At 44.4% G+C, this 23,768-nt stretch overlaps 1 protein-coding gene across 1 annotated transcript in view; it reads right to left on the reverse strand.

Annotated features, from left to right (window-relative positions):
• The window catches only part of CNBD2 (cyclic nucleotide binding domain containing 2), a 125,016-nt gene that overhangs the window by 22,864 nt on the left and 78,384 nt on the right, over window positions 1-23,768 (reverse strand). Inside the window, exons 14-16 of the mRNA XM_075266432.1 lie at window positions 22,343-22,403; window positions 20,028-20,086; window positions 350-553 (exon numbers count right to left, since the gene is read on the reverse strand). Coding sequence (XP_075122533.1) covers window positions 350-553; window positions 20,028-20,086; window positions 22,343-22,403 — 324 coding nt within the window. The remainder of the gene's footprint in view (window positions 1-349; window positions 554-20,027; window positions 20,087-22,342; window positions 22,404-23,768) is intronic.

Raw genomic sequence — 23,768 nt, forward strand, 5'->3', positions numbered from 1 at the left:
CATGTCCCAGGCACGGTACAATGAGAGGGTCAGAGGGCATTGGTGGGGAGGCAATACAGGAAGCTGTCTGGAGGAGATTCAGCGACCACAGCAAAAACCCCTTTGCTATGGAGGTTGCACCTGTTGCATACATACGATCATGACCGATATTTTACTGGTCTGTGTGTCCATTATTCTGGACCTCCGATGGACCAGAACAATGGACACCCTGGCCACATCAGAGTTACCACTAGATCAGGATTAAATGTGAGAATCTCCCTGTGGATCCTCTGGCGCCGCTCTTCAAGTGGGCAGGTGTACATGATTTATACCTTCCAAGTACATTATAAAGTTGGAGCTTTGTACTTACAAAAACTTCCCCCGCTCGTAGAGTTTGGATATGAATAAATATTTGAGAAACATTTTCATCTTCTTGTGTTATAGAGACGACTGGCTGCCGGGTGGCTGCTGCACTTGATCTTACTGTCTCATCCAATTTTCTCTCTCTCTGTAGGAGCGGTAGTAGATGCTCCTCTTCACTGAAATCATATGACGGATCTTCATATTCCCGATCCTTGCAAAATAAAAACACCAGAGACGGAAGGCGTTTATTCGGCTATTTCTCAAAAGACAACTTTACAATAACATATTTTATCACAAGCTTGTAGCTGCAATCTCTACATTTAACCCTTAAGAGGTATCTGAGTTTTCGTCAGAAGTTGAAATTTCCGCAGGGCCTTCTTGGCAGTCAGTTCTCTGCCTTCCTACATGGTGTCCTGTCAGTTTTTTGGGATGCTAATATACCCATTATGACTGCAGCACATTTTACTGGGAACATGTACAATACTTAGCAGTTTGCCCCTTCCCCTATCCATTATTACTACTACTGGTTTCTTTACATGGAATTCTGCCAGGAGTAACTGTGAAATAGCATACAATTAGCTGAGAAAATTCAATGTGAAGTAATATAGAAGATCCAGGGAGAGTGTACTGCAAATACAGTTTTTGATGCAGCTAAAAAGATCCCAACACAAAAAAAAGAGAAGTTTGAGCACAATCTAGGAAAGCTGTCTACGACTAACGTCTTATCAGCAAGCAGCTAGTCACAAGTATATAGCTTCTCCTTACAATCACGGACCTCAAACATGCAAACATGCAGAAGCTATGATGAAAGACCTACCCCCCCCCCCTCCCCTTCTACAACACCCAATGGACCCTATTATAGTCAATGGGGTCCCTCGGGCTCCGTGGGTGTCCATTATTTTACCAATCTGTTTGATACCCCAGCGCTACTTTGAGCCTTGTGTAAGCCAAGAAAAGAAGAAGCACCAAACATGGTGCTGAAGATATGGAGGCCATAAGGGCAACATGGCCACTGGCCACAGAGACAACTCCATTATACGAGTTTACATAGCAGCAGTATGTGACGGCACATTGGAGGTCCTCCGGTCAGGAGGCTTTTGAGTAGTAACTACTTTAGACAGCCGAGACACGGATTATTGGTCTTTGGGGGAAATGTTTATTAAAATTCTCCTGCGTTTCGTGTCTTGAATAACTAAATAATCTACCGAAAAAAAAGTGTCCACTTTGATCACTAAGTAAAACTGGGTCAGCAGGGGATAAATTAAACAAAACAATTAATTTATTTTAACCTGATGCATAAAGCACCTCATTTCCCTTTTTATTAAGAGACTTTTCAAGCTGAGCGGCCGCTATTTGCATTAATGGGGCTTTCAGCTGCATGTATAATCAGGGGAAGGGGAGGTATAAGAACGCGAGGTGGAGAAGACCCGGCGCGGCACAAAAATTCACACAATGGGGAAGATTTACTAAGCTGTCTAATATTAGAGAGTATCCAAGCTAAAAATATTGATGGTAGGTCATCAATATCGGACTGGTGGGGGTCTGACACCTGACACCCCATCGATCTCAGCAGACGATCCACAGAGAGTAGTGGCCAGACCAGATACTGCAGATTAGCTCCCTTTCATTGGAATGATACCTAAGCTGCAGTGACTCAGTTCCACCACTACAGAGAGAACGGCGCTGTCTGCTTCCTGCTCCATTCTCTGGGTATCAGCTGTTAATCAATGAGGGGTGCCGGGTGTCATACCCCCAACTTTGTGATATTAGTGACCTATATTTAGGATAGGCTATGAATATTAGTTTAGACCAGGGGTGCCCAATACGTCGATCGCGATCTACTGGTAGATCGCAAAGGATGTAAGGGTTGATCGCAGGATGCAGGGATCCCCGGTGTCTGCTTGTTCACAGTGCAGGCTGAGAGTCATCCCCAGACACTGGCAGGCGGGGCTGCCACAGCCCCAGCCTACTAGTGTCCAGAGATAACTCTCAGCCTGCACTGTGAAGAAGCAGACACCAGGGATTCCTGGGCAACCACAGAACTCCACTGTCTAATGCTGTCACGATCCACCTGGCCCCGCCGACTTACCAGCCCCCACCCACAGACACGCCCGCCCCGCCCACAAGCTTGTCCGGTCCCATCCATAGGCCTGCCCCTGCCCCGCCCACAGGCCCGCCCCGGGTAGATCTTCTGCCTTGGTCAGCTAAAAAGTATCTCACATGCTGAAAAAGTGTGAGCACCCCTGGCTTAGACCAAGCTTTCTAAAGAGGTACACACCTCCGTTCTATTGTTATGGCATAATCCACACCTCCTTACTGTTACTATGGCATAAGTCACACCTCCTTACTATTTCTATGGCATAAGCCACACCTCCTTACTATTTCTATGGCATAAGCCACACCTTCTTACTATTTCTATGGCATAAGCCACACCTTCTTACTATTGCTATGGTATAAGCCACACCTCCTTACTATTTCTATGGCATAAGCCACACCTCCTTACTATTGCTATGGCATAAGCCACACCTCCTTACTATTGCTATGGTATAAGCCACACCTTCTTACTATTGCTATGTCATAAGCCACACCTCCTTTCTATTGCTATGGCATAAGACACACCTCCTTATTATTGCTATGGCATAAGCCACACCTTCTTACCATTGCTATGGCATAAGCCACACCTTCTTACTATTGCTATGGCATAAGCCACACCTCCTTACTATTGCTATGTATAAGCCACACCTCCTTTCAAGGTAAGTTACACCCACTTTCCAAGTAAGATGTAAAAAGTGTCTAAAATGTGCCTCCTGCTGTGACCCACAGCGATCAGTGATCAACCTGGGAATAAGAGTTCTGTTTCCCTGCAGCGCCACCACAGTGAAAATTGAAGTATTACACAGTCTCGAAAATCTCAAAAAGAGGACTCCTCTATATTAACTTAATATTTCCTAACGGTATATATGATTTCTGAACTGGACACCTGCTTTACAGGTAGAGCTGTAGATGTGTACGACCACTAGGACCCCCAGTAATCATGGGGATCCCATGTCATTTGAAGGAAGCAATAAAGCATGCTCACTATCACGCCATTCTATATCTACGGGACTAAAGAGGGTAGCCAAGAATTGGCTCTCTGTATCATTGACATTGGAATGGTATTGTGTCCATGTGACCCCCTGTCCATTCAAATGTGGGACCCCTGTACTCGCCACGTACAGCTCAGGTCTCACCAGTCGTATACTTATCACCTGTGGATAGGCAATACATGTTTTTTAATGGATCAACTCTTTAACCCCTTAAGAACGCTGACCATAAGAACGAAGCGTTACTTGAAATTTTTAATTCGATTTTTAACAAAAATAGCATTGGTTTTTGGTCCTACAAATTCCGTAACCCATAATTTTTTTTTTTTTTTCATCATTGGAGAAGTTTTTCTTTGTAGGATTATTAAAAGTTTTCATTGGTGTCATTTTGGGATTGATGCTTGATTGATCGCTTTGGGTTCTGGTTTTTTTTAGGTGATGGGGTAAACAAAAATGGTGATTTTGACATTATTTACAATTTTTGAAATCCTACTAATATTATAAATGTGAAAGTTTGTGTGTTTGTGGGTTTGTGTGTTTGGATGTTCGTTTCTCAATCACACAAAAACAGCGGCAGGGATTCGGCTGACATTTGGCACATACTGTACATACCTTGGAACCCTGAAATGAAACATAGGCTACTTATTCTGCCAGTACATGCCCGCACCTCACGACCGCTAGCCCTGAATTCGCTGTGCTAACCCGAGATGACGTCATCCACTCTCCTTGAGCTGCTTTCCGATAGGGCCGCGGGATTGTGTGGGCGCCGCTACGAACGTTGTACATGCTGGAGAATATGGCGCCGACTGCAAGCTCGGGAGCGTCCGGACCATGCGCCCGTGGTGTGGGTCCGCGAGGAGTAGTTCGCCGGCGCCGGCTGTGTGTGCACGCCGGGAGACAGCAGGGGGTCTCCTGTGCCGCTGTCGTCAACGTCCGTTCAGCCGAAAGTGCCGTAGCGACTTCTATCCGATGTGGCCGATGTGTTTGGGATGGGGGGTGCCCAGGGGGGGCGCAGAATAGGAGGGCCACATGCCAGGGGACTGTGGGGAGGGGGTGACCGGCGGAGAGAAGGCCACATGCAGCCATGTTTTGCGGGAACCACCGCGTACATCAGCTGTGCCGCTCTGTGACTCCAGCGGCAGATTTTAATCAGCGGCCTCTGCCAGGTATGCGACGTGGGACTATGGCACATGTGTGAGACTACGCGCACGGCATGGGGTGCCCACATTCGGTAAATACGCAGGGTCAATCTGCACTGTTACCTTTGACGCGGGAGGGGGGCCATGCGGGAGTATAGGGAGGTTCACATCAGGGTGGTGGCACAGGGAGCTTGGGGGCCAAGGGGGGGCCGCATGACGTTGGGGGTGCAGGGTTGGGGAACTAGAGGAAGGGGGCAGCGCGGGGGGGGAGCAAGAGGGTGGGGAGCGGGACTGTTGACGAGCGGGAGCGCGCCCGTAGGTCGCGCAGAGGGGGGCCGCCACAAATGAAGTCCCAGGAAATGCTAGTATAGTATAATAGCATAATAATAACATTATGGGTCAGGCTGTTATAGAGATGGCAAATATGAACATGCTGATGTTGTATTTAAAAAAATTCAAAAACATTTTAATGGGGATTTTTTTTTCTGCATAGACTTTAAACATTTTACAAATTTTTGTCAATTTTTGCCAATTGAATTTAACTCCGTTTTTCATTGGTGAGCGTTTCCTTGATGTGAATTGTTGTTCCCTATGGTAAAAAGTTGGAAGTCATTGCCCTACGAGAGCCCAGCTATACGGCGCTTTGTAGTGTGATAGCGATGAAGGCCGTGACTGCAGCTCAGTATAATCCCCTTTTCCGTACTTCAAAGACTTTACAGACTTTACAAACTTTTTCCCATTTTCTGCTCATTTCGAGAGCTGTATTTGCCCCCAGTCAACTCTTATCTCCAGCTACCTTCCAGTGCGATATGAGGGACAAATGATTTCTTTTAATTAGCTGTCATTAGATTTAATTGCCTGAAGACGCTTCCTGGCAAGAAATAATGTCAAAACATTCGCAAAAAAATCAATCACGTATTTTTAACTCGAAGATTACTTTCGTTTCTTCCCGTCCTTGCGTCTGTTCATATACTTAGTAGAGTAAAAGGTGATTTCTAGGGGTTTTTTTTCCCCCTACCTTTTCTACAAAAGTTTTTATAAAATTTACGTAATGTCGGGGTCCCACGTGGTGTAAACACAGCGGAAAAAACGTGGCGTATTACGGTACACAGCGGTAAAATACGTGCAATGTATAGATGTGCGCTGAGGTTTCCAAAACCATGGAGATTTTGGAAATCAGAGCTGTCAATAGCACCTACGGAAATGCAAGTCTGTAGAGGAAACCTCCAAAAACTTTAGGTGAAAATTGCCGTGGGAAAAACAATGCCGTGGTTTTTCCCGTAGCGCTTTTTGGTTTTGGGATACTACATGGGGCCTTAGCCTTATACAATCTTAGAATTTGCTACAGAAGATCTCTTTGAAGAACAAGGGGGAACTCAAGGTGACAAATTAGGTAAGAGTCAAAGAGAAGGGTCTTCCAGCTGCCCTGTTTTTGGATTCTTTGGAGTAACAAAAAAAAAAAAAATAGTCATCTTGGGGGGGACATTTTGGGATCTGCTTGAGCCAAGATGAAGTTCACATTTGTATCTATATAGTTGTTAGCCTACGAATAGACCCTAAAAAGGTGATCGAACTAAATTGTGAGGGGAAAGGGGAGCGGCGATGATGTCATGGCCACAACCTATGACTGTTGCAGCCACTTACTTTAGGATCAAAAATTGTAGTTGTGATGTCATCACGCCAACCAAGAAAATAAACAATAGAGGGGAATACCAGAGCAGCTCCGAACCGTCTGGGAATAAACCCAGGTTGACGTAGAGTTGGAAAACTGGTTGAAGGACTCTAAGCCAGAGTATAGAAATTTCACGAGAGATGAGTTTTTAGTCATATGGGAAATTGGAAGATGTCCCTGGGAACAAGGGATCGAGCTCCAGAAGAGAAGTCATGTATCCGAGACCATGAGGAGGTGGTTAGTAGGTAAGAGTCGAGGTGGTCCTAGCTGGGGTCGAATTGTGTCAGTTAAGGATGGGCCGAAATTGGATAGGATTTTGTAGGTGAGGATTTGAAATTGGATTCTTCATGTGAAGGGACGGAAACTGGAATGGTGGATGAGAGGTGTACGAGTTGTGTGACGGAGTTTAGAATAATTTGTAAAGGTATCGGCCATACGTATTAGATAGGATAGGTCAATGTCTATCCCAATCCTCACCAAACACTTCAGCCATTTGTTGTCAATGTGGAGAAGGACTTGTTTAAGCCCCATCCAGACAACTCTGGCAACTATGTATCTTTCTGAAAACAATAGGATTGGGCATGTTTAAATCCAACAGCCTGATCCTTCTTTCCACCTACATCTTCCATTAGGTCAGGAGGTCCCACACACTTTAGGTGGTTGTCGCTCCTGCCTAAATTGGCATTGACCTAATGTGTATGACTGCTGTAGTCTGTTGGCAGCCCACAAAAGAGAGTGTTACACAAACTTGTCAACAATCCCAAATTTTTGGGAGTGGTCTCTTTGGATGAGACCCCTTGTCTAAATATGTACCGACCAACACATAACATGCCCACGTCACTCGTAGAATGACAGAATTTGGTAGATGTTGGAGCTTTCCATTGGACCTGGGAGATTTGTCACTTTTTCTAGGACCCCTGGAGATCACCCCAAATTTTGGAGAGAGTTGGAAAGTATGGTGTCACAGTGTTACAGTTTTAGAGATGGGCCAATCATATCTAACCAGATTTGACCCAGTTATTCCAAATGAAACCCAACAATTTGGAATTTGTCTCAGATGAACTCCAATGGCTGTCGTGTCAAACCATTTACGAGCAACATCAACCCAACTCCACCACATGGACATGCTACACGTCTACCCATTAGTATTATTATACGATTTGCACCGCAGTATGAAGCTAAATAACAGGGTAATATAACTGGAGATGGCATCAGTAGTCCGCGCCATACCTATATATTTGTTTTCATTGGCTCCGTTTTCGCAGTAGAACATTACTTTTGGCTTTTCAGGCCAACATTCACGACATGCCCATCTCCGTAGAACATATATTTTCCGTGAGCCAATCCAAACTCTTGTAATGAAGAAAATGTGTGTCGGAAACAATGCCAAAGCCATAACCGTCATGTTCAGCTTCTCGCTAACATAACACTGAGAATTCCAGTCAACCCAATTCAATTAGATATGTTTGATGTCGCTCCCCAGTTATAAATCCATAATAACTCACAGCAGTTATATATCCGCAGTCTCTTACTCACAACGTATACGCCAGGCCAACATTACTGGAGTCCCGTCTTGGCTTGGAGCAACAAATCATGCATTCAGAGCAAGGATCATTATATCTCTATAAAAAGGGAATGTCCTATCATTACCACGTATAAACTTTATAGAGCTCGTGCACAAAATTTTATTTCAATTTCTCATTCGGTGGCTTTTATGGATGTTTTATAGATGGTGTTGGTTTAATAAAAGAGGTATGCGCTCCATCGAGAATCCATAGGCATGGCTGGATGATAGTTAGGCTGGATCGAGATCTGTACACGTCACATTGTCAACCTATCTTGAAAGGATCTATCAGTAGGGTCTCCCGGGGACATATCCCACAGTCCAGGTATACATCACCCCCCCACCTTATTATAGAATATACCGCATACAGATGGGGTCAGTTATCCAAATGGGGCAGACAGGGAGAAAGAGAGGTTACACTGAGGAGAATGCCATCTTACTGCACTATCATCTGCCGGTAGTGTGGGTAAGTAGCACTCACTATTACAGTGCACCACCCTAGGGCTTCGATACGGCCATAGAGAAGCAATAAAGCTCCAGCTGGAGTGTATGTTCACTTCTGCATTGTTATGAGAATATTCACAAGGTTTGCCCACAAGTTTTGGTTCGGCGCAAACCAGAAGTGCTCTAGTCGGAGATCTCTTCAGCATCATGATGTCAGCATACCTCATTTGACTGCTGAAAAACAATCTCATGTGACTGTTGAGGCCCCTTCTCACGTGACTCCTGAGGCCCCATCTCACATGACTCCCGAGGCCCAATCTCATGTGACTGCTGAGGCCCAATCTCACGTGACTGCTGAGGCCCAATCTCACGTGACTGCTGAGGCCCAATCTCACGTGACTGCTGAGGTTCCATCTCACCTGACTGCTGAGGTCCCATCTCACGTGACTGCTGAGGCCACATCTCATGTGACTGCTGAGGCCCAATCTCATGTGACTTCTGAGGTCCAGTTTCACGTGACTGCTAAGGTCCCATCTCACGTGACTCCTGAGGCCACATCTCATGTGACTCCTGAGGCCCAATCTCACGTGACTACTGAGGCCCAATCTCATGTGACTGCTGAGGCCCCATCTCACGTAACTCCTGAGGCCCAGTCTCACTTGACTGCTAAGGCCCCATCTCACGTGACTCCTGAGGCCCCATCTCACGTGACTCCTGAGGCCACATCTCAGACCTAAGTGGTGACCCCAGAACATAACATTAGAGAATATGCCTGAAGACCCATCACCAGGAAAAAAGAAAGAGCACCCATGAAAGAACAGGATTTTGATTGATGGTTATGTCCGCATGCATTCTTCCTTGATCCTTCCAAGGATCATTGATTATATGGAAAGGTGCAAGGCATCTCTTCCCTAGCCAAGTCATGCCTGAAACATGGAGGAAGGATCAAATGACCATCAAATTACCAGGAAGCCTGGATATCTATGTGTCTTCAGTCAAATTTTCAAAATTTCTCAGCAGTTCTGCAGCAAAAACCTGCAGCATTCATGGTATATAAATGTAATTACAGCTAGCATTGGAGCACCCAAGGTGGAAAAGGATGAACAGACTCAAGAAGAACAAGACCTTACCACTGAAGTGGTAGCTGTGTCTGCCTACATTTTTCCATCATATCTAAGTGGTTGATACACGTAATTACATCTGGTATTGGGGCACAAAAGACTTACGGTGGTGTGAAGAAAACAAGATCCCACTGGTGTTGGGAGAATAAGTTTGCAACAACTGGATTTGGTTCGAATATTCCAAATTGTATGGTATTTAACGAAACTATTTTGGATTTGTCTCAGACAAACTAAAATGGTGGACGTGACATGATTTATGGTAAATTATTATACTCTGGGGTCACCTTCCCTCTCCTCTTTCAGGCCTCTTTGCAGCTTCTGGCACTCTGTGACTTCTTCCTATGAGTGCTATGGTACACTTCTTTGGGTCATGTGCCTAGGGTCACCACTGAGACCTGTGACTGGGCCTCTAAGGTGACATACGCATGGGTGATGGGTGGTGCTCTGTATGCCCATGTCACTACTCAAGCTTCAGTGGTGACTCCAAGAGCATGAAGTCACAGAAGAGAACCAGATGCCAACTGTGGCGCTCTTCTTTGACGTCATGTGTCTGTAGAAGGAAGACATAGATTACCAGATTCAGTGAGGAGACCCCTAAAGAGGCAAGAGAACATGAGAATATATATGTTATATTGGTCTGAATAATAATTTGATGTCCAGTTCTTTCCGAACAAGTTCAGACCAAATCAGAGGATCGCTTCACCTGAAGATCAGACAAAACGAATATTCATAGATTCGCCCATTCTTAGACCCTACCATTCCAGATTCGAAAACTATGGTATCATAAAAACCAGGAGTCTCTCTCTATTCCTCATCTACTCCGTATACTGATGTACACTAACCCTTGGAAGTCTTCCCGATACGAGAACATTATGGTGAGCCATTGTCCCTTTAAAGCTCAACAATGTATCAGTAGACATGAGTATGATTGTGTTAGCTTTCTCCGTATCTATTACCATTAGATAGCCGCTAACTCAAACATTACCGGCCAGGAAAATTACTTTTTTGCTCATTGGCTTGGCCTCTGTTTGCACTCGATAGAACTTCTCATCTCGACTGCATCGGCTCTTCTTCATCCCTAAATATTTCATGACTGTCACAGTTTCTTCTGCTGGCCGGAGTTTAGACCTTATTGGATATTTTTAGCCAATCTTTGTCTTTTGGCTAATTTATAAATGCCAGTCTAGGTCCACAAGACAAGTTCTCCCGGCGGATTTAAAGAGGACTGACCCCCTGTGAAAGGAATAGAGAGAAGATTGGAGGTCGACGAAGAAATAATAGGGGTTATGACTTTGGGGAAAACGAAGAGTCGAGTATTTTCTTTCTGCCGATGAAAACTATTCCTACAGGGGTCAAGGACTCTCTGTATGAGACTTCTGAAAGTGTAATTTTTGGTTGCTATGGGGCCCTTCAGTTTTCGGCTGAAATCGGCAGGGAGGTTGTTTCCGCCATCTTGGAGAACTAAGCACAGATCTTGTGTGGATGTAGGCTTTCTCCAATCCGTCTGTCTCTTTATGTCATCCCAGACAGACTGGATGATGTTGAGATCAGGGCTCTGCGGGGGCCGGATCATCACTTCCAGGACTCCTCCTTCAAAGAGCAAAGGTCACACCAAATATTGATGGGATTTACATTTCTCTTTTCTTCATTTACTTCATTTTGGTAATTGGAAAAAAAACCTATTAACTAGGGTTGAGCGATCGGGTTTGGGAAAGATTGGATCCCGATCGGCGATCAAACAAATTTCACGATTTAATCTGATTTTAAAAATGATCCTGAATAGGGTTGAGCTGATCTTGAGCCGATTTTAAAATCCGATTTCCGATAATTTTTCATTCAAACCCTATCTCGATCCCAATTCCGATCCCAATGCAAGTCAATGGGATTTTTTTACTAATCGGAGATCGGATTTTAAAAGCAATCCTATTCACTATACAGCATGGAATCTAACAATGAGCGCTTTAATTGTTAGAATCCACGCTGTGTAGTGAATCACTAAGTAGCCAGAGGATTGTTTTTAAATCCTCTGGCTACTTAGTCCCCCCTGGTGTCCACTTACCTGCAGAGATGGCTGCTCCGGTGCCTGGTGTTCTTCTTTGCCTCGCTGCCGCTCCACGCTGCTCTTCTTGCCTCACTGCCCCCCAGGTTAGGAGAGTGTGGGCAAGTTAGGAGAGTGTGGGCAGGTACTGGAAGGGGAGACGTCACCTCTCCCCACCCTGTACCCACCCACACTCTCCTAAGCCACAAGCCCCGCCTTCCTAGCTCTTTAAACACTAACCTGGGAGGCAGTGCAGTGGGCCGAGAAGACTGCAGTGTGGAGCGGCAGCGAGGTGAAGAAGAACACCGGAGCAGCCATCTCTGCAGGTAAGTAGCTACTAGAGATGTTAGTTTAGTTTCCCATTAGAATGAATGGAGGCAGCCGCACGCAGGGGGTTAAGGCTGTGTGCCGGCTGCTTCCATTCATTCCTATGGAACTCCAGCGGAGCCTTCATACTGAGTATACACTATATACTCAGTGTGAAGGCTAAGCAAAGCATTGTGGGAAATTGTACCGATCTCGATCCCACTGTGAAAGATCGTGGTGGGAATTCCGATTGCGATTGTGAAATTTTCTTGATCGCCAATTGGAATCCGATTTTTTCCGAACACGATCGCTCAACCCTAATCCTGAAATCTCAAGATCGGCTCAACCCCAGAATACATAAACTCCTAAATAGGGTTGAGTGATCGGGATCAGGAAAGATCGGATGTCGATCGGCGATCGAGCAAATTTCACAATCGGGATCGGCTGGAAAATGATCGGAAATCTGATTTTAAAAACAATCCTGAAATCTCAAGATCGGCTCAACCCTACTATTAACCCTAAAGCTTTCTTACATTGCAGTGTTTTTCCACTTTAGTGGAAATTGTCCATTATTTCACTTCTTGTATCTTCTATTTTTTGACAGTGTTTTTACTTCATATTGAGCACCATGTGATCTAAGCTCGGTATCTCTTTTTCGTTTTTGTGAAAATGAAAGGAAAAAAAAACAATAAAAGTTGGCGCCCAGTCGCTTAATTTGTCTTTGGCATTACACAAACATTCAATACCTGGACTTAGAGGCATGAAGCCAAAAAACAGAATGTTCTGGAGGAAAAAACCAGGGGATTTGTGCTTTCTCAAAGGGGAGCAATAAAACAAGTAGAGCTACGAAGTCCTGGGCCAACTCGTGAAATATGACAGAACTATTACAATGTCAACTTTGTAGGGAATTGTTCTGAGCGTGGCACGAAACGGAATGGTAGAATTACTGCCTATTGGGAAATAGGCTGAGGGAAGATGTGACTTGTCATATAAGCTCTAAATATACAGATTTCCGTTCAAGGGATGTCCAATGACACAAATGGGGCTTGGATGGTTTCCATATATCAGTTAAAGGGGTATTTCAGTAATTCGATGTGAACTCCCATCTGGTGGAGAGGGAATGGCTTTCAGATTAGCAGGGTTCTGACTGCAGAGATACCCATCCACCATAAGAACGAGGGTCCCTTGTACCCTTATACCAATGGTAATAGCCATGTACAGTGCTCAGCTATCTCCAGCCATCCCATAGGAACGGAATGGAGCTATGGAGTGCATACTTGATCTGCAACACCATCGAGATTTGGGAACAATACCACCATTTTTCAGATTGGTGGAGGTCCCACAATTGTGGAGGTTCTAGCAGCTGGACATCCATAGCCCTATCCAGAGGAGAAGTAGCATCCATCTGTCAATCCAATGAGACAAGTGGGACAGGACATCCACTCTCAAGATCGGAGAGCGAACCTGGGAAGTAGGTCTTATGTTGTAATGGGTTTAAGACAATGTTTTTTGGACACATGTCACAATACGTATGAGTATCCTAATACCCCCTTATGGCATATGAATGTACATAATAAAGGGAGCCCCCTCTACATGGGAGAATGCCACTATATTTTGCTGGCAGAAACGGCTTCTACATATTTGGAATTTTTTTTCCCAAAAAATTGCCAAAATTTTTTATTCAATGCACGCTTGCATCTTGCAGGTCCACATTGGGTACCTACAGTGATGTGTGCAGTGATAACCCCCCCATCAAATAAGAGCCACTTGTGGTCATGCACACGTACCGACCCTAGGCAGTAATGAAGGGGCTGGCCATGTGATGTGCCATGTAACCGCTGTGTCCATAGCTTTCCTTGCCTGTACATATGCATACCAATAGCAACACTTGTGCATTATGCTTGGTCATTTTACCAATTAGCTTGAGCATTGGGTGTAACTTAGATGAGAAGGGGATGATGCTTAAAAATGTAATAATGTGCACCATAATTTTGCCAAAATTTTGTCAACTTCTGGCACAAAGTAAGCCAACTATGAAGCAGTATAAACGTAGACGAGACAGTCCAAAGATATACCAGATTTGTCATTCAGTACCAGCCCCTGTTATATATCGGTCACATTTTGGTAAATGTGGACCATTGTGTATTGACCTTTCATTTGATATACAGACGTGTCCACTAGAGATGAGCGAACAGTAAAATGTTCGAGATTCGATATTCGTTTCGAGTAGCCCCTCAATATTCGACTACTCGAATTGAATATCGAACCCTATTATAGTCGATGGAGGGGAAAATGCTCGTTTCAGGGGTAGGCAACGTTTGATCAAATAACACTTACCAAGTCCACGAGCGAGGGTCGGGCTGGATCCTCCGAGAAGTCTTCTCCGTGCAGAGTCCCCGCGGCGTCTTCCGGCTCTTCATTCACTCTGCCAGGCATCGGGCTTGGGCAGAGCTGACTGTGCATGCCCGCACTACAAGCACTACAAGCGGGCATGCGCAGTCGGCTCTGCCCAGGCCCGATGCCTGGCAGAGTGAATGAAGAGCCGGAAGACGCCGCGGGGAAGCTGCACGGAGAAGACTTCTAAAGGTAGGAGAAGAACCAGCATTGATTGGCCGACTGTATAGCATTCAGCCAATCAATGCTGGTTCTGCATCGAACTTTTACATTCGAATAGCGAGTGGTACTCGATCGAGTATGAGTATTTCGAATACTGCAGTATTCGATCAAATACCTACTCGATCGAGTACTACTCGCTCATCTCTAGTGTCCACCTTTATTTTAGCTCAAATTTAGTTAAAGTAGTTGACCATGACTGCTGAGGTCAATCCTGTGTCCCCACGGGGACAAATGTGAGATCTCGATCCCGCCTAAAAAGATCGCCCCAATACAAAATAGTTAACATTGTCTTGTAATTTTGTAGAAAGACCTTTGGACTCCATTAGGTTCCAGAGTCCGGTAGCCATTGGCCCCTAGAGCTACTTTTTAAACTTTATTCTTTTTCTAAATGTATTAATTCACAAATGTAATTTATTCTTCAACAACCCAAATGCTTAGCAAATGCCTTTGGGGTAAATTCTAATTTACGTAGCAAACACACAGTATCAAAAAGATTAGAAAAAAACTTCCATCCAGGAACAAGCGCGCCATCCATTCTTCTAGCTCAAAAACATTTCTAATATTTTTTCATTGTTTTCGTCCCCGCGAAATAAAATCAGCTATCTGTTATGAATCAGATTTCCGGCATTGTTTTTCCAATCCCCGCTATCTCGCCGCTAACATCAGATGACAGTTTACAATGTGACTGCAGCCGCCTCTTCCCCCCGCTCATTAATCTAGTTACAAGATACAGTTGTACAATGAGTAGCCTCCAGCGTTATTTCTCTATTTCCTCTACAGATATCGCCAAGCACAATCCTTCTGCCATCATCACTCACCGAAAATTATTCCACATCACTACAGGGAAGCCGAGCGGGCAGGCCGACGTGGAAAATCGCTTTCTCATTTTACTATTTTTACTAAGCAAATTCAATGGAGGGGACGCGAGTGGTGAAAAGAAAAAAGGCGTCCGAAAATCCAACCGTTGAGTATAAAGGAACCTTCCTTTCCACGGTTTTTCGTTTCCTTTTAACGTAAGCTCAAGGTCAGATGGCTGCAATAAAGTCACATAGATGAGTTGGCAATAAGCAGTTAAAGGGGTTGTCCACAATTAAGGAAAGTTAGATACTGATGGCTTCATTAGTTTGGTCTGGGATGGGGTTGAGCCGATCTTGAGATTTCAGGATCGTTTTTAAAATTCGATTTTTGATCATTTTCCAGCCGATCCCGATCGTGAAATTTGCTCGATCGCCAATCAGGATCCCGATCGCTCAACTCTAAATGCAATAAGTCATAAGTAGGGTTGAGACCATCTTGAGATTTCAGGATTGTCTTTAAAAATCAATTTTAGATCATTTTTTAGCAGATTCCGATCGCAATTGTGAAATTTGCTCGATCGCCTCTTGGGACACGATCTTTCCCAATCCCAATCGCTCAACCCTAGTCTGGGATTATTATTTATGGCCTAGGACTTTGCTCCTAAGTACATTTCAACCACTTCCACCATTTCATGTATACTCTGGGGACACAGTGACGATAGTACTGCGGTAGTGGCGGCCACAGAGTCCCCGGACACTAAGGGGCCAGTGGGCCCCTGATGGGTTTTTTTTAATAGGTTGTTACCTGCTGAAGTAACCCCAGTAGGTAAAGGGCCCTATTTACTTACCGATCCCAACTCCTGCTCACGGGAAGTGGAGGCAGCTGTGATCAGGAGCGAGGATCGGTAAGTAAGGCCGAGAACAACACAAACTCTGCTATCATTATACTCTGGAATCTTTTCAGACCCCTGAGTATAATGATCAGAGGCCCAGAGGAGGTGAGGGAACATAAAGAACATTGTTACTTGCCTCTCCTGGGCTCCAGAAGGCTTTGGGCCTATTTGATTAAGTCTTAGATGTCACGTGGGCCAGGTCAGCGTCATTATGTGCCTGGCTCATGTGACGTCTGGTCCATCATTGAACATGGCCGAAATCAGGTGTACAGGTGGGTTGGGTCAGTGGGGTCAGGGAGGGAGTCTTGGGGCCCAACCATTCCTAGTTACACCACTGTAGAGATAATAAAATGGATATTGCTAGAGATGAGCAAAATGGTTTTGTATGAATCAGATTCAATGGGAATTTTCCAAACGTTTTGGGTTCAACACAAATTGGGACTTGGGTTATTGGGTTGAAAATTAGGTTAAATACAAGCAAGCACCAGGACATTGGCATGCTCTATGTGACCACTGAGGCCAGTTATCGGCCTGTGACCCCGGGTATCAGAAGAGACTGGAAGAGGACCCTGAGGAAGATACAATGATACCCAGGAGGAGAAAGGGAAAAGGAGTATAACTCTTTGTTATGTTTCCACACCTCCCCTGGGCCTCCACTTATAAAAATTTCACTTCCGGATTCCAGCCAATGCAAGTCTTGGGGCCAAACCATCCAAACAAAACAAAAAAAAAGACCCTTCAGAGGTTTGCTCATCTCTAGAATTTGTCTTGCATCCATAGTGTCTAAGCACGAGACAGGAGTCTGTCGAGGATCTCGATCCCTGGAATATAGATTATACTGGGAGGATATCCTTAGACGCTATAGCTGCATGCAACACGATGGAACAGGAATGCAGTCCTGATATTCTTTTTGCTTTATGAGGCCAATCCATGTGAATATTGACAATTGGATCAATCTCATGGCTTGTTACATGTTGGCACTTTTTTTGTTTGTATACATGGGAGATTTTTTTTTATTGGCTATTTATAATAAAAGTTACATTTTAGACCTTAGATACATTGTATTTCCAATGATTTCCAGTCTGATACTACACCAGATTTATCACAGGGTTAAGGGGATATCGTCACTCCATAGGGAGAGACCACCATATAGATGTGTGTAGTCTTATTAAGCCATGAGCGCTCCACTGTGCAAAGGAACATGGGAAGAATATGCAAATCTGACTTCCATGATGTAATTAGGAAGTCAGTGCCTCAAGTGTGCACACCAATAGAGGGCGCTGACTGAGAATGTGCAAGTCTAACTTCCATGATGTACTTAGGAAGACAGAGTCTCAGTCAAACACACCTATAGAGGGCGCTCCCTTTAACATCATGCCGACCTTCTTAGAGGTCTTTGTTTGCAGTGATGTTGGGATTATACCAGATATAGTCTTCTCAGCCAAGGACAGGTGTTTCGATGTATTTGCATCTCATCAGCTTGGCGTAGTGAGGACTGATCTGGCAGAGGTGAGAGGCTTAGACAAGGTTAAAGGGATATTGTCAATCCATACACACCTATATGGTGGTCTCTCCCTATGGAGTGACGACATCCCCTTAACCCTGTCTAAGCCTCTTACCTCTGCCAGATCAGTCCTCTCTACGCCAAGCTGATGAGATGCAAATACATTGAAATGGCTGTCCTTGGCTGAGAAGACTGTATCTGGTATAATCCCAACATCATTGCAAACAAAGGCCTTTAAGAAGGTCGGCATGATGTTAAAGGGAAGACTCTGTCTTCCTAATTACATCATGGAAGTTAGACTTGCACATTCTCAGTCAGCACCCTCTATTGGTGTGCACACTTGAGGCACTGACATCCTAATTACATCATGGAAGACAGATTTGCATATTCTTCCCATATTTATCACAGTGACTGATTTATCACAGTGACTGATTGATTTATCACAATGACTGATTTATCACAGTGACTTTACAATTTCTGGTCCAAGTTTACAACATTTTTTAATTGTAGGTTAGTTTACTTTTGTCTCATTGTGGCAAATTAAACTAAGCCCCCTTTGCTATAAATCCACACCCACTTGTCTAGCAAGTTGAAAAACTTTATCCCAATATTAGCCATGTCTATGCCAGTGTCTAGCAGTAAGCACAATAGTAAATCTTGACCCCGCGTTCTCTATACTTCTCATGCTTCTTATTTATTTACCATACTTTTTTGACTATACGACCCACTCTCTTATACTACAAAGAATACGGTATATAACCAACTGCTCCTCATCTGACATGAACACGTCTTTATCATGCTATAAAGCGTCAGTTCTTCCTTATTCTCCACTATCCTCCCTCACTAATGTGAAATATAAAGAACGGGCAGAGCATAAAGCTTGAGGAATACAATAGCAATGTTGGTATATATTACACACAGGCAGGCGAATAAAAAGGATCTTTATATTCTGCTATTGAAAAGGTGTCAGCAAAACGGCGCTATCTTGTTTATCGAATTAAACCTAAAGGAGGCGATCAATAAACATTGCTTGAAATGTAATTGTTAAGCCATAAAACAAATGGCAGAAAGTTTCCTTTGTTTATTTTACAATGTCCTGGACTAATATTCCATTTTTACCCCGCGCCAGGAAAGTTCTTTGAGTCTCACCAGCTCAGATACATCATCGCGCTCGGACGGTATCATTAATATCCTTATTATAGGAGAAGCAGTAAATCTCATCCTTCAAATGGAAAATTCTGCAATGACTATGGATACGTTTTTGCTATCTGGATATTAAGCTATATATTTCAGTTTATCTGGATGTAGGTACCATTGGGCTCAATACAGCCTCTTATTTAAAGTGAAGGTGGCCTGGTGATCAGGTGATCGCTGAGAGATCTACAACAGGTCATACGTTTCTCCTACAGTGGCCACTAGAGGGGAGAAGGGGAATTACATCTCAGCCAGTCAAATGATTGAGAAAGCAGGGCATGAGCTAATCTTTCTTAACCCTCTCTCCAAGCATTATAGTCATCTATGAGTCCCTGAATCCCCATGGACTAAAGTCCTGTACTGAAAAAATGATTATAGTATAGGACAGTAATATCACTGGGAAGCAAGGAATTCCAGCTGGGTTCTAGCTCAGTGTTCTGTCCGGGAGATACGTTCATATTTTACGGACTGAATACACCCATATAAGGCCTTATGGTGTGGGGACCACCAAAAATTGCAGAATGTTTACTAAGCTATGTCCAGCAGTCCTCATTCAAATGAATAGAGCGGCACGCGCAGTACAACCAGGCACCTTGGTTGGATCTTGGTTGGATCCACTGATCGCCAAGTCACCCCCTGTCCTTTGCATAGGGAGCAACTTGTTTTATTTGCAGTACCCCTTTAATTAACCTACTTTGCATCTATCAACGCACAGAGATGGGAAGACCTCCAAGAATTTCAGGTACTCATCGACTAAGGTGTAACATGAAACTCCAGGGCCCTAATGCAAAACCTACACCAAACCCCTCACGTACATGGAAATATATTGTTTATAGCATACTTTCCAACTCTCCCCAAAAAGAGGGGTGGCCTTCCGGACTCACAGAAGATTGGACAAGTCTCCTGGGCCTATCAGAATGGTTCCACATCCACTCATTTAATATGTGACTTGGGCACTTTTTGTGTCTGGCTCTTCTCAACAACACACAAACTGATCATATCACAAAAAAAGGGTGCCCCGAGGTGCAAAGAGGGGTGTTGTCCCACCCATAATACAGACCATGCATATAGGGGGCAAGGCCTTGCTCTGCACACTATTCTTTTGAACCTCACGGATTACATGTGGTTCTCATATTGGGAAGCAAAACCTTATCAGTCCCTTAAGTCTGCTTGGCCTGGTTCTATTGCACCCTCTGCACCCCCTCAAGTTACGCCCCTGCTCATTGTGCTATAGTTTTAACAATACAATGGAGGAATGTCCCTTTTTAACCACATATGTACAGTATGTCCTTATAAACCATATACCGTAGGTACCTGCGCTGATGATTTGCTTCTCAGTTCCTTGGTGAATGTATATTTGCTCTGCAAATGATCTGCAATTTACAAAATACAGTTAGAATTGTCTGCCATATTGCTTTGAGTTTGCATGTGTTACAAGAAATCTATTTTACCATGCATTATTAGGGTCTGTTCACATGTCTTAAATTTGCATATTGCAATAATGTTTCATGTATTCTACTGCAAGATCTGTCGCTTCTATGTGGATATGCTGCAGTTGTGCAGCAGCTCAGCGTGAAATTTGGCTGTAATTTCAATCCTTGCATTTCCAGAGTGAAAAAATAGCACGCTTTTTCTTTCCACAGTAGATTTTGTAATGCAACGGAACCAAAACACCATCTGAAAATTACTGCTGCATGTGCAAGGAGCTGCAGAAACTGCATTCACATGTAAGTTATGAGATACATACTGTTATTAGAATTTGGCACAGATTTCCAATACAACATGCACCAAAATCCATGTCAAATCTAACACACGTGCCCCATAGACTGAGTTCATGACTGTGCTCCTGCCTTGTCCTTGATCTGGCTAGTGCAGGGGTAGGAAACCTTCATCTCTCCAGCTGTTGCAAAACTACAACTCCCAGCATGCAGACTGGCTCTGCTGTTCTTGGAACTCCCATGGAAGTGAATGGAGCATGTTGGGAGTTGTAGTTTCACAGCAGCTGGAGCGCCGAAGGATCCCTAACCCTGGGCTAGTGCCTGTGGTTCTACTCCTTGATCCTACTTCTAGATATCATCAGACTATGTTCCAGGTGATAAGATAGAGCATATAAGGTTAAACATAATTCTACTTCTTTGGTATGTTGGTACTTATTTTGCTGACCTCTATGAAAAAGATTTTGCCTTTTGCACACAGTATCAAATAATGTATGCCTAAGTTACTTTGTCTGATCAAAACGAACGCGGCACCATTCAATGCTTTTTACACATAGCACTAGTCATTTAAATGTATGTTATGTAATATGTTATGGCAATTCTTATTGGAAACAATACCGTGAGGGCACCATTCCCATTGGATGGAACCTAGTTATTATTTGTAAGGCTTTCTACCATAAAATAAATCTTTAATTTAGTTGTTTACTTGGCTGGAATTTTCCCTTTGGCCCAAAAGGATATTTAAAGGGATCCTATCATTAGAACTCATTGTTTTGTCCCTAACACGTAGGGACGTAACCTTAAGAAAGGATATTCTTCTCCTACCTCTAGATGTCTTCTCCGCGCCACCGTTCGGTATAAAGCCCGGTTTTCATCGGTATGCAAATGAGTTCTCTTGCAGCACTGGGGGCGGTCCCCAAAGCTCAAAAAGCACTGGAGGCGTCTCCAATGCTGCGAGAGAATTCTCCAGCGCCGCCTCCATCTTCTTCAGGAACGGATCTTCATCACATTTTCTTACGGCACTGGCTTCAAACTTCTAGGTCTCGGGCAGCCGACTGCGCATGCCTGCCGGCCACAAGAAAATGGCTGCTTACAATACTGTGTAAGCGGCTATTTTCTTGTGGCCGGTGGGCATGCACAGTCGGCCCGAGGCCTAGAAGTTTGACCACCAGCGCCAGAAGAAGACACGAAGAGAGGCCATTCCTGAAGAAGAGGGAGGTGGCACTGGAGATTTCTCTAACAGCATTGGGCACGCCCCCAGTGCTGTTTAAGTGCTGAGGACCGCCCCCAGTGCTGCGAGAGAACTCATTTGCATAAAGATGAAGAGGAAAACTCTGCAAACTGTCTGTTTAAATCGCTGCGGGAGCAACCGTGATGCGTTGCCGCCATGTTATTTCCCGTAGCGCTTTATCGCATAGAATTATCTATGAATAGGTCTGGGGAGGGGATTTGGAAAAATCCGAGTTGTCCCCTACAAAGATCTATAAGGATACAAACACAGGACGGTGGGTCTATCTAGATTCCTGGAGTATACAATGAGTGCGGTCATGTTCTTTTCTCTCCAAGCCTCTAATGCCTGAAGGACGACCTGTTCCAAAATGAATTGCCCACCTTTGCCATATAATAAGCTACAGTGCATCTCTCTGTATCGAGCTTATCCTGTAATATTCATTGATTTTCTTAATGTGTCTATTTAAATCAGTTAGGACGAAAGAAAACACATTGCACCATCGAATGGAAAATGCATCCTGCTAATAAATGAAAAGAAAATCATTTCAAACGTCATAAAATTGCAATCTAAATCTCCCCGTATGATCCATCGCCATAAAGTGATAGCATTAAAAGGCAATTTTGTCCGTGGTTAAAGAATTTGTCCTCCTAAGATCCCGCTGTAATTGTTTATCCACTACTTACAGGCATTGCGAAGCGGCTGCGACTTTAGAGTGGTCATGGCTTTTAATACTCGGACAGATCCCTGAAAAATAAGACATAAAATATTACCATGGGCCTAAAAGGGAACCAGTCACTGACTTTTGGGACAATAAACCACCCATAGGTCCTTATAGGCCAGTGACATAGGGTCCCAATTAGGTTAGAGCAATGTGTTGATGAACATAACAAAAACAGCAAGGACCCAAGGTCCATAGTAGGAGAACCGCGCTCACTGGCGATGGAGAAGAATTCCCAAAATAGGACTCTAAGTATCAGCACGACACGACGCGTTTCGGGCCAAACATCGGCCCTTTCTCAAGTGCAAAAGGGCCAGATGGGTCTCTGTGTTTCGCTACCATCTCGATGAACATAAAGCCACAACAAAAACTTCACTATAGTTCTATGGTGGCTCATTGTGACCCAACGGGCTGAACAGTCCAAATATTTTTTTTAACAAAGCCAGACAAATGAAGATTCGTCCTGGGCAAACGAAAATGGCCACCACATTATAGTCAGAACCCATGAGAGGAGTAAAAAATGTAAAAAAAAACATTCAGAATCACCTCCTGTTACCTCTCTCGGGCTTCCTCGTAGCATCTGGTGCTCTTCTATGACGTCGGTGGCCTGGGTTTGGTGCGGAGGCCTGAGATTGGGTACACGGAGTGTCATGTAGTATCATGATCCATCTTTGTACCCCTACGTGTAATATAATGACTACTAGAGATGAGCGAACACTAAAATGTCCAAGGTTTGAAATCCGATTCGAACAGCCGCTCACTGTTCGGCTGTTCGAACGGATTTCGAACCCCATTATAGTCTATGGGGGGAAATGCTCGTTTCAGGGGTAGGCAAAATTCGATACAATTATACTTACCAAGTCCACGAGTGACGGCTGGATTCCCCTTGAAGTCTTCTCCCGGCGCAGAGCCCCCGTGGAGTCTTCCGGCTGGAATTCACTCTGCCTAGGCATCGGGGCATGCCCGCGCATGCGCAGTTGGCTCTGCCTAGGCCGGATGCCTAGGCAGAGTGAATTCCAGCCAGAAGACTATAGCGGGGACGCTATACGGAGAAGACTTCGGAAAGGTAAGAGAAGAATCAGCGTTGATTGGCAGAATGTATAGCATTCTGCCAATCAACGCTGGTTCTGCATCGAACCTTAAACTTTGAACAGCTGTAGTGTTCGATCGAGTACGAGTATTTCGAATACCGTAGTATTCGATCGAACACCTACTCGATCGAACAATACTCGCTCATCTCTAATGACTACCCCTTGATGTCCCCACATGTACAATAAACCTTTCGTAGTGCCCCCGCAATGGTGGCACCCATGGGCATCCATCCTGGATGGCAAAGGGGGCAGTGGTTCTCCCCTGCGCTATGTATCCCCTGGGGTACGTGTACTTTCCTA

The sequence above is a fragment of the Leptodactylus fuscus genome, chromosome 2 (genome assembly GCF_031893055.1).
Source record: "Leptodactylus fuscus isolate aLepFus1 chromosome 2, aLepFus1.hap2, whole genome shotgun sequence".
NCBI lineage: Eukaryota > Metazoa > Chordata > Amphibia > Anura > Leptodactylidae > Leptodactylus > Leptodactylus fuscus.